At 42.7% G+C, this 18,898-nt stretch overlaps 1 protein-coding gene across 3 annotated transcripts in view; it reads right to left on the bottom strand.

Annotated features, from left to right (window-relative positions):
* The window catches only part of STXBP1 (syntaxin binding protein 1), a 74,832-nt gene that overhangs the window by 32,811 nt on the left and 23,123 nt on the right, over nt 1-18,898 (bottom strand). For all 3 annotated transcript variants that reach the window (XM_043565921.1, XM_043565920.1, XM_043565922.1), the window contains 2 exons: nt 5,880-5,929; nt 4,181-4,262 (listed from right to left, as the gene is read on the bottom strand). In XM_043565921.1, coding sequence (XP_043421856.1) covers nt 4,181-4,262; nt 5,880-5,929 — 132 coding nt within the window. Of the gene's footprint in view, nt 1-4,180; nt 4,263-5,879; nt 5,930-18,898 lie in introns of those variants that run through there.

The raw sequence follows: 18,898 nt of genomic DNA, 5'->3' as shown, positions 1-18,898 counted from the left end.
AAGTGACCTGACTTTGGTTCAGGTCATGATCTCACTGCTTGTGAGTTTGAGCCCTGCGTCAAGATCTGGGCCAACAGCTCAGAGCCTGGAGCCCACCTCGATTCTATGTCTCCCTCTCTCTCTGCCCCTCCCCCACTCATTCTCTCTCTCCCTCTCTCTCAAATAAACATAAAAAAATTCATTAAAAAAATGAATAAATGTTAAATTTTTTTTTTTATTAAAAAAATTTTTTAGGGGGTGCCTGGGTGGTTCAGTTGGTTAAGCCTCTGACTTCAGCTCAGGCCATGATCTCACAGTTTGTGGGTTCGAGCCCCGCTTCAGGCTCTGTGCTGGTAGCTCAGAACCTGGAGCCTGCTTTGGATTCTGTGTCTCCCTCTCTCTCTGCCATTCCCTGCCCTGTGCTCTCTCTCAAAAATAAATAAACATTAAAAAAATTTTTTTTTAATTTTTAATGGAAAATCCTACCTCATTCTGCCTCTTCATTTTTTTTTTTTCTCATCTGTCCTAAATAATCCCAATTCCTTTAGAATTTCCAGGTTGAGTTTATCAACAATTGAGTAGCTTCCATCATTTTCTTTTGTATATCGTATGAAGATATTCTAAACATGCCGTCTACATACTACTGTGCTTCTCAAAGGTTAAATATTATATTTTGTTAAACCATGGGCATTTGGTTTGTTTCTTTTATTTATGTCAGCTACTTCACCTGGAAAGAAGAGCTTCTGGGATAATCCTCATCTTACCAGCCACCTGATAAAGCTTAAGACGTGCCACCTCACTGTACTGTCTTCTAGCGAAGAGAGAACGGCACAATCACTTGGTGCTATCTTCCCATGCAGATGGTATAAGCAAATCAAAGCATCACTGTAGGATGATACCTTGTAACATTTATAAAGACTTTTCAAATATTGTGATCATCCAAAGATATTTGAACATCCAAATAATGTCCAAATACCAAAATCCTTCAACCATCGACTTTACCAGTGGCTGTAGACTTCTGAATTTCACAGGCCCATAATACTTCACCCCCAGACGTTTTGGGGGTTCAGTGCAGGACTGCTAACTTTTCATTTCTGCCAAGTAAGGACCTTTTTTAGAACCCACGTTTGAGGGTAGGGAAAAGTCTGTGTGCAGTAGGGAGAGAGCTGAACCCTCATCTACCACAGGAAGCCAACAGATAACATCCACCATCGATGAATCCGAAGATAACAGTGTAGGTTTCCATCTAGAAATATCAAAAGAATAACCAGAAGAAAGAGTAGACCCTGAGGGAGAAGAGAGTGGGGCAGGGTGCTGCTGCTTGTTCATTAGAAGCTCCTTAGCTCCATCTGGCTTTTTCTCCCCTTAACTTTCGCTTCGGTAGAGAAAAAAATAGCTTTAAAAATTCAATGAAGAAAATAACTTTGGGGTGCCTGGGTGGCTCAATTAGTTAAGCATCTCACTTTGGCTCAGGTCATGATCTTGTGTGAGTTCAAGCCCTGCGTCGGGCTCTGTGCTGACAGCTCAGAGCCTGGAGCCTGCTTCGGATTCTGCCTCCCTCTCCCTCTGCCCCTCCCTCTCTTGTGCTATGTCTCTGTCTCTCAAAAATAAATAAACATTAAAAAAATTTTTAAAAAATAGCTTTGCAAGCTCAAAACAGGGGCAATGCCTGGTCTTAGATCACTGAATGACAAAAAGTCACATTAAAAGCTATGTATTCTCGGGGCGCCTGGGTGGCGCAGTCGGTTAAGCGTCCGACTTCAGCCAGGTCACGATCTCGCGGTCCGGGAGTTCGAGCCCCGCGTCAGGCTCTGGGCTGATGGCTCAGAGCCTGGAGCCTGCTTCCGATTCTGTATCTCCCTCTCTCTCTGCCCCTCCCCCGTTCATGCTCTGTCTCTCTCTGTCCCAAAAATAAATAAACGCTGAAAAAAAAAATTAAAAAAAAAAAAAAAATGAAGGACTCACAAGGTGTGATTATACCTCCCCAAATTATTACATTAGGTATGCATATGTATATATTTCACTTACATTTAATCAATAAGAAAGTCCACAATATATTATTACCATAATTTCACAATTTGAAAATATTTTAACACCAAATAATAGGAACAACATAATCTTAGAATAAAGGACAAACCTTTGAATGAAATTCATTTAGCTTAACGAAATCTCAACCCTTTTAGTTTTTCCTCCTGTAATTGTGATTTGGTAATAATTTTGACAAAGACCAGCAACAGTCTGTGAGACACACATCTCCAAGGAAAAAAACTAGGAAATGCATTGAAACAGATGTATTATTAAAACAGGTGTGTTCCATCCAACATTTTTTTTTACAGGAAAAACAAGTTAACTTCCTTGTTTGAAACAACAGCTCGGAAGAGAACGCTTTTCAATCAATGCTGTTTCAAAGATTAAAACCATGATCCCTCTTGGAGTGCCTCGGTGGCTCAGTCAGTTAAGTGGCCGACTTTAGCTCAGGTCATGATCTCGCAGTTCATGGGTTCGAGCCCTGCATCGGGCTCTGTCCAGCTCAGAGCCTGGAGCCTGCTTCAGATTCTGTGTCTCCCTCTCTCTCTGCCCCTGCCCTGCTTACACTCTGTCTCTCTCTCTCTCCTTCAAAACTAAATAAACATTAGGGGCGCCCGGGTGGCTCAGTCGGTTGGGCGTCCGACTTCCGCTCAGGTCATGATCTCGCAGCTCATGAGTTTGAGCCCCACGTTGGGCTCTGTGCTGACAGCTCGGAGCCTGGAGCCTGCTTCAGATTCTGTGTCTCCCTCTCTCTGCTCCTCCCCCACTCTTTTTCTCTGTCTCAAAAATACACATTAAATAAATAAATAAACATAAAAAAATTTTTTTTTAAAGCCTATTTGTTGTGAAACTGTAACACACATTCCAAAGAGTGAATAAAACATAAACATACAAATAATTACAGGCACCTCCGTGGGTCACCACTCTGTGGGTGAGGTACCTGGGTGCCTCAGTGGGTTAAGTAACGGACTCTTGATTTTGGCTAAGGTCATGATCTCGTGGTTAGTGGCTTCGAGCCCCGAATCGGGCTCCATGCTGACAGTGCTGAAACTGTTTGGAATTCTCTTTCTCCCTCTCTCTCTGCCCCTCCCGTGCACTCTGTCTCTCTCTCTCAACATAAATAAGCCAACTTAAAACAAAAAAAAGTAAAGGCCTGCATAAGCGTCACCTCAGTTAGGAAACAGAACTGGCCAGCACTCACAGAAATGCACTTGCTACGTGCTCACTCCCTTCCTTCCAAAGGGAAGCACCATCTTGACTTGAATGTGACCATGTCTCTTCATGGTTTTACCATGTACACTGCATTTCGAAACTGCATAGCTTAGTTCTGCCTAGTTTTGAACTTTATATAAATTGAAGCACACTGTAAATATTGTTTCTTCCGCTCAACATTACTTACTAGATCTATGCATGTGCTTGTGAGCAGTCAGAGTTCATTCATTCTCGTTGCTATACAGTATTCTGCTATGTGACTACACCATAACTTATTTAACCATCCTACTCTTCACGGGTGTTTTAGTTGTTTCCAACCTGGGGCTATGTTAACAATGCTCTGTGAACATCCGTGCACGTGCATTCTGGGCACACGAGCCTGAGGCTGTCGAGGACACACGTCTAACCATCTGGCTTGCAGAGCACACACACTTCAATTCTACTAGACACTGTCTGTGTTTTTCAAAGTAACTGCATCAGTGGACACCCCGTCATATAGGAGTTCCTATTTTTCTACATCTTATCTGTCACTTAGAAGTATCAGAATTTTAATATTCCAATCTGATGAGTGTATAGCAAGATCTCATTCTGGTTTTAACCAACTAATGTGGGCGGGCAATTTCTCATGTATTTATCGGCCATTTGGATTTCTTCGGTTAGGTGCCTGTTTGGGTCTTTTGTGCGTTGTTTCCATTGGTGGCCTGCCTTTTCCCCCCTTGATTTAACCTTCCTTTCGGCATCCTTTACCGGATATTTAACGATCATCTAGTACTGCATCCGCTGCTAGGAATTTAGTGATGAACAAGAAAGCCTTGGGTCTCTCTCAAGAATTTGCAGTCTTACTACGCATGTTGTTGGAAGAATCTGAAGTCAAGTGAGCTAATAACAAACAGGGAGGAGGAAAGCTTGCCGCAAGGAGAAGGCCTGACCGTCACTCAAGGACAGAGAGAGCTGCACTCACTTGTTATCCCCTCGGTCATGATGTCTGTCATCTTACAGCAGGAGGACAACATCCTCATGCTCAGCTGATCGACCACCAGCACCTGGAAGCAGAAAGAACAGCTTACAGCCTACATGGGACCTGCTACGATTCTCTCATCAGCTTACGATGTCAGACTTCAAAAAGCGCCCCAGAAATACAGAATATTAAGTTATAAATATTTCTGATGGGCCAGAAGTTTGCTGAGATACATGTTAGCTTTTATCTCCCACACCACACCCAGACCTAACCTTCTAGGAGTTAGAGTCTGTTCTCGGTAACTTGACTTAATTGTATCAACCTAAAAAAATTAAGGTTTTTCCATGATAAAGAAAATGACTACTCATAGAAAAGCAAGAAAGCAGGCAAGAAAGATTGACTCATCTACAGCACCCACACTCAGAGAAACCTGTATTGGAGATTATTTTTTTACAAGGAGAAGGAACACCCGTGCTACATAAATGGCATGGAAGGTGAGGCCTTTGTTGTCAACATCATTAGGATGTACCCGCAGGGGTGCTGTCTGGGAGCATACTCTACCTCAGTCCACACTGGGAAAACGAGAACATACCAGGCTTGGTCTGAAAGCTTCATCCCTGCAATTCGTCAGCTAACTTCCTATCTCCATTCAGCCCACAGTTGAAAGAAGAAGCTGGGATCTAAAATAAGGCTACTTCTCTTCCTCTTTAATGATACAAACTGAGGTAACAGGAGCCAGACACAATGTGGAGCGGAAAGCTCTAAGAACCAATTAGTTTTCACCTTGAGTCAACTTTCTCAAGATCAAAGTTCACCAGTCCCTAAATCTATTCCTGATGGGAAGGGTAAGAGAGAAAGAGGACATGTATAAAGAGTTCCTGTCAGATGGCCTCCACCCTGGGTGATAAGGATGAGATGTGCTGGCTAAAACAGAATCTCACAGGGCTGAAGAGGAGACCAAAATCCTTCTGTACCAAGCAGCTCTGCCGTTCCTGGACCAAGTGAACTTGAAAATGTGTGGGCTCCTGACTGTGGGACAACTTAGGGGCAAGAATGATTGGCATAAATCCTCCAAAGACACACAGGGAAATTCAAGTAAAACTGCATGTTCCCCTGGCCAGCATAATGCCCAATCTCAGACAACCAAGGGACTTTCAGAACGGAGCACAGCACACTTTCCCACTTGAATCACCCACTCCGGTAACTGAGGATGTAATCAATCTGACTGGCTTAAGCATTTGCCTCCAGCGTTTCTCTCACTGTTCTATGAATAAACAAGCTTCCTTTTTTGGTCTTATGTAGTTACAGATAAATGGGGATGGACCAGTTGCCTGGGCTCCATGGAGATGCTTCAGGGCCACCAGAGGGGCTTCCTTCTTTCTCACCCATAGCAAGTAGAATAATTTCACCTTCTTCTGCTTTATAGAAGGGGTGCTGGGTTAAGATTTTGTTTGAATAAAAGAACTCCTCTGGTAAGTGTCCCACCAGGTGATCTTTAAGAGAAGCTTATGGCCAGATTTCTTAACCAGGACTACATAATAATGAGGCACAGTGGATCACCTTTTTCTGTACTCTCTGGACACAGCAAAGTCTTTGATTTCCTACTTATATACCTTTCCTCCAACTCCACTTTCTTAAACCTTCACCATTCTTCTATTTTCACATGAATGTCAAGGCCATTAATTGTGCTTCTTCTACTTACCTTCCACTCCCCCTTCTTTTTTACCTTCTTTATCACATCATGCATGATCTCTAAAAAAGGAGAGAGGAAAAGAACAAAGTAAGGAAGGAAGCAGGGAAGGAGGGAGGAAAACTTAAAGTAATGTCAAGGACTTTCAACAACTGCCTATTATGCTAGACTAGGTCATTTCTCCCCAGCAGGCTTTGTTTTCTTTGTCATGCAATTCAACCAATCTGCTTACTGAGCCATAATCAAATTACCACAAACTGTTCCTGTTCCTTTATTCTTATTATTTTTTTTTTTTCTTAAGTAAGCTCAAGGCCCAACATGGGGCTGGAATTCACGACTCTGAGATCAAGAGTCACATGCTCTACTGACTGAGCCAGTCAGGCACCTGTCTTCCTGTTCCTTTAATTTGGCAGTTCTCAAACTTTTTGGTTTCAGGACTTTACACTCTTAAAAATTTAGGACTCCAAAGAGTGTTTGTTAGGTAAATATCAATAGATGTTTACCATATTAGAAATTAAACTGAGGGGCACCTGGGTGGCTTAGTTGGTTAAGCATCTGACTCAGTTATGGCTCAAGTCATGACCTCGAGTTTCATGGGTTCAAGCCTGACACTGGACTCTGCGCTGACAATGCGGAGCCTGCTTGGGATTCTCTGTCTCTCCACCCCTCTCCCGCTCGTACTAAGAAATAAACTTAAAAAAAAAAAAAAAAAAAAAAGAAATTAAGCTGAGAAATTTTTTTAAGTATCCACTAATTCATTTAAAATAACAAGAGGGGTGGGGTGCCTGGGTGGCTCGTAATCATCCAACTTGGGGATTCAAGTCATGATCTCATGGCTCATGAGTTCGAGCCCCGCATTGGACTCTGTGCTGACAGCTCAGAGACCGGAGCCTGCTTTGAATTCTGTGTCTCCTTCTCTCTCTGCCCCTCCCCTGATCATGCTCTGTCTCTCTTTCAAAAGTAAATAAACATTAAAAAATAAAATAAAATAAAATATGGGGCGCCTGGGTGGCTCAGTTGGTTAAGCGTCCGACTTCAGCTCATGTTGTGATCTCACAGTTTGTGAATTTGAGCCCTGCGTCGGGCTCTGTGCTAACGGCTTGGAGCCTGGAGCCTGCTTTGGATTCTGCGTCTCCTTCTCTCTCTGCCCCTCCCCGACTTGTGCTCTGTCTCTGTCTGTCTCTCAAAAATAAATAAATGTAAAAAAAAAATAAAAATAATAAAATAAAATAACAAAAGGGGTGCCTGGCTGGCTCAGTCAGTAGAGCATGCTGACTCCTGATCTCCAGGTCATGAGTTCAAGCCCCATGTTGGGTATAGAGCTTACTTTAAACAAACAAACAAAACCATTATATGTTAACAGAGATAGCATTTTAATTAAATGTAACTAGACTGTCTAAAATAAAACAATTTTTAGTGAGAATATTGGTGGGGTTTTTTTGTTTTGTTTTGTTTTGTTTTTTTACATTTTCACAATTCTCTTTAATGTCTGGCTTCCTAAAAAAACAACTGGGTTCTCCTACCTGCTTCTGCAATCTGTTATGGAGCATACAGCATATGGAAAACTACTGTATACTTGCGAGAGAGTAAGAGGGAAGGCAAATAACATCTTAGTCTTATTATGAAGACAGCTTTGCTCAAGGACTCCCCACCGGATCTCAGGTTTGAGAACCACTGCCTTAAATGAAGTAGTTAAGAGGCTATGACAATCCCTCGGGCCACATGAGCCTCCCCTCAAGCTCCCAAAACAGATGTGAAAGGCAGTTGTGATGACTTTCTAACCCTGAGTACATCCGTGGGATGCCCCCAACCAAAATCACCATTTTGATAAGCCACAGTTCCTATAAATGCCACACCACACACAGGTCTACCCAGCCATGGAGTCTTCACAGCAAATACCACTTTCGCCATTCTTTCTAAATCCAGGTAATACACAGGCCCGGAAGGACTCAAAGGTGAACAGTTGTCACCAACAAGCATGTTTCAAACATTTAGGTCATTCTCTAGAGCACAATGGTTCTGAATTCTGCTTTTTATGATCTTCAATAGTCTGATTTATCATAAAAGTTTCCTAAAATCTTTAAAAACTTTTTACTTGATTATAAAAAGCCACACACAAAAATGAACTATTGGGACCTCATTAAAACAAAAAGCTTCTGCACAGCAAAACAAACAATCAGCAAAACTAAAAGGCAACTGACGGAATGGGAGAAGATATTTGCAAACGACATACCAGATAAAGGGTTAGTATCCAAAATCTATAAAGAACTTATCAAACTCAACACCCAAAAAACAAATAACCCAGTGAAGAAATGGGAAAAAGACATGAACTGACACTTCTCCAAAGAAGACATCCAGGTGGCCAACTGACACATGAAAAAATACTCAACATCACTCATCATCAGGGAAATACAAATCAAAACCACAATGAGATACCACCTCACACCTGTCAGAATGGCAAACATTAACAACTCAGGCAACAACAATGTTGGTGAGGATGCGGAGAAAGAGGATCTCTTCTGCACTGCTGGTGGGAATGCAAACCGGTGCAGCCACTCTGGAAAACAGTATGGAGGCTCCTCAAAAAATTAAAAATAGAACTACCCTACGACCTAGCAATTGCACTACTAAGTATTTATCCAAGGGATACAGGGATGCTGTTTCGAAGGGGCACATGCACCCCAATGTTTATAGCAGCACTATCAACAATAGCCAAAGTATGGAAAGAGCCTGGATGAATGGATAAACAAGATGTGGTATATGGGGCGCCTGGGTGGCTCAGTCAGTTGAGCATCTGACTTTGGCTCACGTCATGATCTCGTGGTTCACGAGATCGAGCTCCGCGTCGGGCTCTGTGCTGACAGCTTGGAGCCTGGAGCCTGCCTTGGATTCTGTGTCTTCCTCTCTCTCTCTGCCCCTTCCCTGCTCATGCTCTGTCTCTCTCAAAAATAAATAAACATTAAAAAAAAAAGAATATGTGGTGTATATATATATATATATATATACATACATATATACATACATATATATATATACATATATTATACATATATATATTCAAAGGACTATTAGCAATCAAATAGAATGAAATCTTGCCATTTGCAACTACTACACGGATGGAACTAGAGTGTATTACACTAAGCGAAATTAGAGAAAGACAAATATCCTATGATTTCACTCATATGAGGACTTTAAGAGACAAAACAGATGAACATAAGGGAAGGGAAGCAAAAAATAAAAACAGGGAGGGGGACAAAACATAAGAGACTCTTAAATATAGAGAACAAACAGAGGGTTGCTGGAGAGGTTATGGGAGGCGGGATGGGCTAAATGGGTAAGGGGCATTAAGGAATCTACTCCTGAAATCATTGTTGCACTATATGCTAACTAACTTGGATGCAAATTAAAAAATAAATTTAAAAAAGAAAAATTAAAAAAGAAAAAAAAGCCACACACAGCAGTAAGCATGGAAAACACAAAAAAGTATAAAGAAGAAAATATCGTGTATTACTTGTGCACATAAAAAAAACAACAAAAAGAAAAATCACCTGTAATCTTGCCAACTTGAAGTACATAATTAGCATTTTAGTTTATTTCCTGATAGCTTTTTCTATGCACCTCAACATAGTTAAGATCATGCTGTATAATTTTGTATTATGCTTTTTTCATGAATAAGCTCATTGCCCCGTACTAATAGAAATGTTTCCTGATTTTAAATGCCTGCATAATAGTCCCTAGTTTAGTCAACAATTTCCCCAATGGCCATTTAGATTATTTCCCATATTTCAGTGTGGTGAAAAATTCGTAACGAATACATCCAATAATAAGGCAGTGGTTAAGTCAATTAGGTTACGTTAATATAATGGAATACAATGTACTCATTAGAAATAATGATATATATATCATATCCATTCATTGATCCAGTCTTACATTCGATAACATTAGCTGAGTAACCACTGTTTGCCCTGCAGTGGACCAGGCACCAGGAAGGATACACAGAAGATACGGTGCAGCTCCCATGGCACTTACACCCTGGTGGAGGAAGCAGACGTTGAATAGAGGGCAATCTCAGCTTCTCATAAGTTCTCTCTGAGTTAAATAAACAAAGACTATGAGAGAAAAAAACAGGTGTGGACAGCTACCTTTACCGGGGGGCCAGGCAAGGCCTCTCTGAGGAAGTGAACCTCACAAGGAAGATGCCAGCCATTCAAAAGCTGGGAAGAAGGAGCAAGCACAAAGGCTTGGGCTGGAAAAAGGAAAGAGAACTTGACATCTTCTTGGAAGTGGAGACGGTATAAGCTGAGGTTGGAGGCCAGATCATATTGGGCCTTGACAGGGAATATGATTTTATCTGAAGCGCACTGGAAAGCCACTGGAGGCAGAAATATGCTCTGAAATGCTGTAGAGGGGAGACTGGAAGGGATGAGAATGAAAGCAGGGCGCAGAGCTAGGAGGCCTCTGCAATCAGCTAACGATGATTGGTGGCAGGGGTCATAGCAAGAAGCAGATGGATTTGATATATATTTTGGAAGTAAAATCAACAGGGCTAGCTGCTGAATTGGTTGTGGGGGGTGTGAGGAAGGGGAAGAGAGACATAACTCCTGGGTTTTGGGCTCAAGCAAAGAAACTGATGTGAGACATTTGGAGATATTGAGAGAAAAGATGTAAAGGGAGAACTGATTTGTAGGAGAATACCAAGAGGACTTTTTTTTTTTTTTAATGTTTATTTTTGAGAGAGACACAGAAACAGAGCAAGAGCACGGGAGGGGCAGCGGCAGAGACGGAGCACAAGCGAGGAAGGAGCAGAGAGAGAGACACACACAGAATCCCAAGGAGGCTCCAGGCTCTGAGCTGTCAGCACAGAACCCAATGTGGGGCTCAAACTCACAAGTGGTGAGATCATAACCTGAGCCGAAGTCGGATGCTCAACCGACTGAGCCACCCAGATGAACCAAGAGTCCTTTTTTGATTAAAGACTGAGGGGCACCTGGGTGGCTCAGTCGGTTGAGCATCTGACTTCAGCTCAGGTCATGATCTCCTGGTTCGTGAATTCGAGCCCCATATCGGGCTCACTGCTGTCAGTGCAGAACCTGCTTCGGATCCTCTGGCCCCCTCTCTCAGCCCCTCCCCTGCTTGCGCTCTCTCAAAATTAAATAGACATTTAAAAAAAGTTATTAAAAAAAAAAGACTGAGAAGGCTAAGAGATATCTGAAGGTTGATATGAGCAGGTAGCTGGAGGTGGCTCTGGAGCTTGGAAGAGTGACTTCAGCTGGAGGTAAAAGTCTGGCCTTCAATCCTTCTTGCTTGGTTACTCCCATTCCGAAATTCTCAGGAGATATATTTGTCCTGGGTGTTGTTAACGGCCGATTCTAATGCTGCCCTACATTTTTCTAATCCAATACCAAAAAGGAAACAAGGATTAGAGCCCATTTTAGCATTAAGAATCAAGTAGCTTGGGCTACTTCCTCACAAATAATCCCTGGCAATCACATTTCATCTCTCTTGTAAATTCTCTTTGTATGGAAAGAAACAACAAAACCTTCTGAGGCTGGTCCAACCAGCAGGTCTTGTTTCTACATACCAAAACGTGCATCAACAGCCAACATGTCCACCCCATCACCCACCCAGTTTATATAGATGGGACAGAAGACACTAGGGCAGCTTCAACTTCTCTATAATTGTGAAGACCACAGCCCTGGTGGACTCTGCTTCCCGCATGGACAAGGGGTTAAGCAAATAGGTTCCTTCTCAACCACATGCTCTAGGTCCTGCGTGACTCCCAAACTCAAGGAAAATAGCAAGTATCTAAGATTATCTGGGACATCTTCATCACATGCACCCAATATACCAACTGGAGTTGGTTCCAAAGCACTGGCTCTAGGGATAGCTGCAAGCCCTTTCCCCACTTGTGAAGCCCTGCCCTTATAGCCCTGGCACCCATTACTGCCTTTCACAGTGACATGTGTCAGGACACCTAAGGCCATGGAACACCAAAATATCGGAAACAGCACGACTAATATTAGCTGGGCTGGAAGTTTGGGGGAGAAGTGTGAGCATTACCAAAGACCTTAAAAGTATGGGGGATTCAAATATCCTAATGCTCTGCCCCGAACAGGTGCACCGTAAGTCCCGTGCCACCAGATCAGAAGAAGTGCCGCCATATTCTACAGAGAGATTTAAGGGAGTCTAAACTCAGGCCACAGCTGCCCTCCTCTTTACCAACCCAAAGTACAGGGAGCTTCCAGAGTCATTCTGGCTGAATAGTAGCAGTTCTTCTAAAAGACACCCTCTTGAATATAGAGGTTAGTTACTCAAGCAAAGGTCACCTCCACCTCTCACAATTAAAAAACAAAAAGTGCCACGCGAAGTTCTAAAGTTAGAGCAGGGAAACTTCAGGTTCAGGCATTTGCTGACTGTGTGAACTCGGGCAAGTTTAACATGTTTCAGGCTTCAGTTTTCTCACCCGCAAAATTAGAAGTATAATACTCTAATGACCCGTTATAAAGATCAGTGAGATACAATGGTTAGTAAGTGCCTGGCATTCCATAAAAGGCACCTATTATGGTGTCACTATAAAGTATGTTGTTCATACAGACAAGGAATTATTTCCTTATGAAAATTATGACATGTCGCTTCCACTAATAAAGATCGTTAACATAATGTAAAAACCTATTAGGAAGAAGTGCAGGGGCGCCTGGGTTGCTCAGTCAGTTAAGCATCTGGCTCAGGTCACGATCTCACAGTTTGTGAGATCAAGCCCCACATCAGGCTCTGCACTCACAGTGTGGAGCCTGCTTGGGATTCTCTCCCTCTCCCTCTCTGCTCCTCCTCCACTGGCCTCTTCTCTCTCTCCTCTGTCTCTCTCAAATTAAATAAATAAACATTAAAGAAAAAAAAGAAGTACATATTCAAAATACAGTTTTAGAATAATCACGAAAATACTAGATAGCAAACTCTACAGGTACTTCACCCAAAACTTTACAACTACTCTGACCCCTGACAAACATGTGATGTTTTAGAGTAATGGCAAGAACATGCCAATGTATACAATGTAAATCTTTTTTTTTTTTAACCTTTATTTATTTTTGAGAGACAGAGAGATAGGACACAAGTGGGGAAGGGGCAGAGAGAGAAGGAGACACAGGATCTGAAGCAGGCTCCAGGCTTTGAGCTGTTAGCACAGAGCCCGATGCAGGACTCGAACTCACAAACTGTGAGATCATGACCTGAGCCGAAGTCGGACGCCTAACCGACTGAGCTACCCAGGCGCCCCTACAATATAGATCTTAAGTGTATATACAAAATTGAACAGAAGACTCCTTCTACCCCTTCTGAGGAGACAGAGAGTCCTCTGGGGGTTTTTCTTTCTTTCTTTTTTTTTTTAATGTTTATTTATTTTTGAGAGAGAGAGAGAGGCAGAGGGAGAGGGAGACACAGAATCCAAAGCAGGTTCCAGGCTCGGAGCTGTCAGCACAGAGCCCGACGCGGGGCTTGAACTCATGAACCGTGAGATCATGACCTGAAGTCAAAAGCATAAGTGACTGAGCCACCCAGGTGCCCTGAGACCTCTGTGTATCTACAAACAGAGGCATTAAAACCGAAAACACAAGTAGGGGCCCACAGGTATTTAATGTCACAACGCAGACACACACAACTATATTTTTAAATTGCCGTTACTTAACGTTGTTCTGCAAATTCATTTAGACAAGAAAACAAAACGAGGTATCATATTGGTAAGAAGGACACAGAATATCTGCCTGCAGCAATCCTGGGAATCACAGTCAAACGTTTAGTAGGGTGGCAGGTACACAGTAAACACCTAAGAGCCAACAGGACTTTTATGTGGCCGCACAGTAGCCCGACCCCAGGGAGACGGCCCCACCCTTCACCACTGTCTGTTGCGCTGGGACCCCACCCGGGGCCGATTCCACGTGCCGCTGGCAATTCTGCTCTGAGGCGACAAGTCGATTCCTCTTTGCTGCCAGCATTTCAGATACCTGAAGGTGGCAACCACCTCCCTTTGTCTCGCTCTGAGCCGAAGGGTTTCCTGGCTAAACAGCCGCACCTCCCAGAGTGGAATGAATTTAAGGTGAAACGACACATAAGACGATGGTTCAAATACTCGAAAACAAGTCTTCCAAGTACTGTCAAAATCTCCCCTTAGAAATACTCATTTATACCTAAACTGTTGGTAATCTAACGACAAATTACAATGTATCTACAAATTTTTGCCCTTATGTTGTTCTTTTTTTATTATTATTATTATTTACTTTTGAGAGAGAGACAGAGACAGAGCGCGAGTGGGGGAGGGGCAGAGAGAGGGAGACACAGAATCTGAAGCAGGCTCCAGGCTCTGAACTGTCAGCACTGAGCCCGACGTGGGGCTTGAACTCACAAATGGTGAGATCACGACCTGAGCTGAAGTTAGACGCTTAACCGACTGAGCCACGCCCGCCTTTGTGTTGTTCTTAATAATACAGAAGTAGCACGTTTTTGTTGAAAATCTCAAATAGAAGTATAAACACAAAGTGAAATTTTTCTCCTTACCCCCACTCTTTTTTTTTTTTTTTTTTTTTTTTTAAATTTTTTTAACGTTTATTTATTTTTGAGACAGAGAGAGACACAGCATGAACGGGGGAGGGGCAGAGAGAGAGGGAGACACAGAATCGGAAGCAGGCTCCAGGCTCTGAGCCATCACCCCAGAGCCCGACGCGGGGCTCGAACTCGCGGACCGCGAGATCGTGACCTGAGCTGAAGTCGGACGCTTAACCGACTGAGCCACCCAGGCGCCCCATCCTTACCCCCACTCTTGAGGGGAGACACCCACTAACAAGTTTAGCAGGCACCCTCACAGATCCTTTTTTCTAGGCACATTCAAGTGTGTATGGGAATGTATGCACATACTTTCATGGCTCCTCAGCTGAGGCCTGAGTAACTTTCCATGATTCTACTTCTTTGGGGTTTAAGAACTCATATATTGGAAAGAACCTTACAGATCATTTAAGACCAGGGTGTAGGTCCCTCTTTTTGGGACCGAGATACTCCCTGCGAAACACAGCCATCTGGAGTAGACAAGGCCACTAAATGGTCACTCCAGAGTGAGCAGAAATGGGTCTCTGGACCCCAACGAAATGATCTTCCCACTACACATATAGTCTCTTGAGCTCTAGCCTGCACTGGGCTCTGAAACTGAAGCCAGGTGTGCTTTTCTCTGTTTCATTTCAATGATCACCTTGACATACTACAGCAATCATTCAGATGGGGTTTGGAGCCAGATCCTCCACTTACTGTGGACCTTGGGCAAGTTATTAAATCTGTGTCCCCATCTTTTTTTTTTTTTAATTTTTTTAATGTTTATTTTTATTTTTGAGGGAGACAGAGACAGAATGTGAGTGGGTTAGGGGCAGAGAGAGAGGGAGACACAGAATCCAAAGCAGACTTCAGGCTCTGAGCTGTCAGCACAGAGACCGACGTGGGGCTCGAACTCACGAGCTGTGAGATCATGACCTGAGCTGAAGTCGGACAACCGACTGAGCCACCCAGGCGTCCCAAGTTTCCCCATCTTTAAAATGGGAATGACCACACATGCTCCAGAGAGTTATTGCAGGGATTAAACAAATTCATGTGTGTAAAGCACTCAGTTCAATACTTAAAACTTTTGGTTTTTACCATCACCATCATCATCTACTTCAGATGGTATTTGACCTTCCTAAGAAAGAAGAACCCAGTTATTTCCAATTGGTTTCTTAGTACTCCTCCATGGGGTTTGTGATGTCTCCTGTTTTCCAGTTTGTTTCCCTGCATACATATTCTTTCATCCACTCAACAATGATGACTTACTGAACACCTGCTATGAGTCAGACATCTTTCCAGACTCTGGAAAGACCACGGTGAACAAGTAAACAAGATTCCTGCTCTTAAGGCGCTTACACCTGGAGGTGTAGGGGCAGAGAGAGCAATGACACCAGGAAGTAAACAAGACAATTACAGACAGTGATATGTGCTCAAAGGAAATTAAAAAGGCTAATCAACAAGAGTGTGATGGGGATTTGGGAGAACGTCCTCTGAAGAGGTGACCAGGGAGACCAACACTACGAAGTTCTGGGGGGAAGAGTTTTCCAGGCATAGGAAGAGCAGACGCAAAATCCTCAAGTCAGGATTAAGAGTGGGACAGTCCAGGAATAAAGAGAAAGCAATTATGGGGAGACCCAACAAGCTCAGTGAGGGACAGAATGGCTCAGGAGGCACTTGAAGAGGTCGCCCCAGAGTCTCACTTGGTCTTTAAAGCAGTAACTCCTCACCAAGGACTCCACAAGTCATGCATAGTATGCTGCTCCTGGAACACTAAGCCTCATTCATTCACCTTCAAACATGACAATTTCCTCCCATCCCTGCACCCTCAACTCCCACCCCGTCTCTGGGATCTGGCATAAAATAACGATCTGGCAAATGCCTATAGAATGAATGAACCCCCGAGTGGCATGACTGAGCAGTGCCTGCTGGGAGTGAAAGAAGTGGTTCTGTTCATAGTGCATCTCGTGACTGAGTAAGGTGATTTTACCCAGGAGCTCTCTGCAACCACCTACACACCCCCTCCCAGGGCCGCCACTCTCCTGACATCCCCCAAGATTCAGAACTCCCAATTCAAAGAGCACTGTCAGATGAAAACAGTCTCAGGGACTCTTTCACCAGGACTGCTAGGGAGAGAGAACTCTTTATTCTTGAGGAACATGACAAGTAAACTATGGCTATTCTGGCTAGTCCCAAGTTTGCAAGCCAGAAAGACCTAGAAATGTCCTTCTCTAACTCTCCTCACTCAAATGCAGTGAGGAGTGTGGGTATTACGTGGATGGATAGATAGAAACAAAAGCTCAAGTCCAAAGTTTCTTCTCTATAGCATTTCTCTGTAAGTTAATTTTTAACCAGTGTTGGAGACATCACAACCTAGCCAAAATACTTTTAAAAGCTCATATTAAAGAAAAAGCTCAAGCAATAATTCAGTCTCAATTTCTAAAACGTGCCCACAATAATAGTATCTAACACTTATTTAAGAGTTACTATATGGAATACACTGTCTTAGACATTTTACATGCATCGTCTCATTTAAAGCTCACTCTGCCCCTCTGATATTAACTATTATAATCACTCCCATTTGACAAAGAAGAAACTGAGGCCAAGAGAAGTTAAGTGTCTAGCACCTGCACAACAAAATGCACAGAACCACAGGAAGCCTATTCAGAACATATATATTTTTGAGTATAAATCAATCCTTGACCTCAAGGAACTCACAGTCCGTTTGGGGAAATAAGACATACACCTGAAGCATAAAATAAAAGTCATCAGAACCCTCCTGCACTGCTAATGGGAGTGTAAAATGGCATATCTGCTTTGGAAAACAGTCTGGTAGTTCCTCAAACCACTAAACGTAGAATTACCATATGATCCAGATTCCACTCCAAGGTATATACCCAAGATAAATGAAAACCGAGGTCTACACAAAAGCTTACACATGAATGTTCATAGCAGCATTATTTATGAGAGCCAAACGAGTGGAAACAACTCAAACAGCCACCACCCAATGAATGGATAGATAAACGTGGTATATTCAGACAATGGAATATTCAGCCATGAAGAGGAATGAAATACTGATACATGCTACAACACAGATGAATCTTTAATACACACTAAGTCAAAGAAGCCAGTCACAAAGGACCACAAATTGTATGAATTCCATTTATACAAAGTGTCCAGAATCGGCAAATCGGTAGAGATAGAGAGTAGATCAATATTCTCCTAGGGCAGGGGGATGGGGGAGCTGGGGGTGATGTCAAAGGAGCAATGGAGCTTCTTTTGGGGGTAATGCAAGTGTCCTAAATTTGACTGGGATAATGGAGGTACAGTTCTGTGAATATACTCAAAGCCATTGAAATGCACTTTAAATGGGTGAATGGCGGGGCATCTGGGTAGCTCAGTTGGTTAAACATCCGACTTCCGCTCAGGTCACGATCTCCAGGTTCACAGGTTCAAGCCCTGCATCGGGCTCTGTGCTGACAGCTCAGAATGTGGAGACTGTTTCAGATTTTGTGTCTCCCTCTCTCTTTGCTCCTCCCCTGCTCGTGCTCTGTCTCTCTCTCTTAAATAAATAAATAAATAAATAAATAAATAAATAAATAAATAAATAAAACAAAAACATTAAACAAAAATTTAAGTGGATGAATGGTATGGTGTGTGAATAATATCTCAAGAAAGCTGTTTTTTAAAAAGTCAGAAAATTTTAGATGAAAATTTCAAACTCAAAAAACAAACACTGTTTTGTTTAATATGGAATTGTTCTATAGTCTTCATCTGAAGACAGCTAACCTGGCTCACTCCTATAGAACATCAGTTACCTAAAATTATAATTTACTATAATTCTGTATATGAATTGTACTTTGTGAAAGTGAGAGACCAAAATAGAGACCACAGACTGTTAGCCACTGGGCAAGAATGAGGTACTGCTCCCTGTAACTGCTGTTCAATTATAACTGCTTACCCTGGGAATGTTCCTATTTAGATTTGCTTTTTGGGTGGTGAGGAGTGGGAGGGAAGGGAAGGCCCAATTGTTGGGAGTCGTCACAAGCTTTAGAACATTCCGAGACTGGTGAACAATGTAGTCAATGACTTGACTACACTGTCCTTATAAGCACACCCACAGATTGCATAAGACTCAAATGTCCAACGTTATGACATCCAACACTTGGGCCTCTGCCAATGTCTGAGAGGAAAGCATGACGATAAATAAATGCCTGATGTCCGAGAAACCAAATCCTAACCTCAGTACATGAAGATGCCAGATGGAGTTACAGAAAGGACTATTCACTGTCTCTTTCACAGGGGTTTCTCATTTTCTATCTTATTTTCCCCACTCAGCTTCCTAAGGTTTAGAGTCAAAAGGTCAAGGAGCTAGAAAGTCTCTAAAGCAAAGCCTCACAGATCTTGGAATTCTGATTAACAGAAAGGAAATCTCAAAGGGAGGACAGAACAAGGTTAGA

This window comes from Prionailurus bengalensis, chromosome D4, assembly GCF_016509475.1.
Source record: "Prionailurus bengalensis isolate Pbe53 chromosome D4, Fcat_Pben_1.1_paternal_pri, whole genome shotgun sequence".
NCBI lineage: Eukaryota > Metazoa > Chordata > Mammalia > Carnivora > Felidae > Prionailurus > Prionailurus bengalensis.
This window is presented reverse-complemented; position numbering and strand designations above follow the sequence as displayed.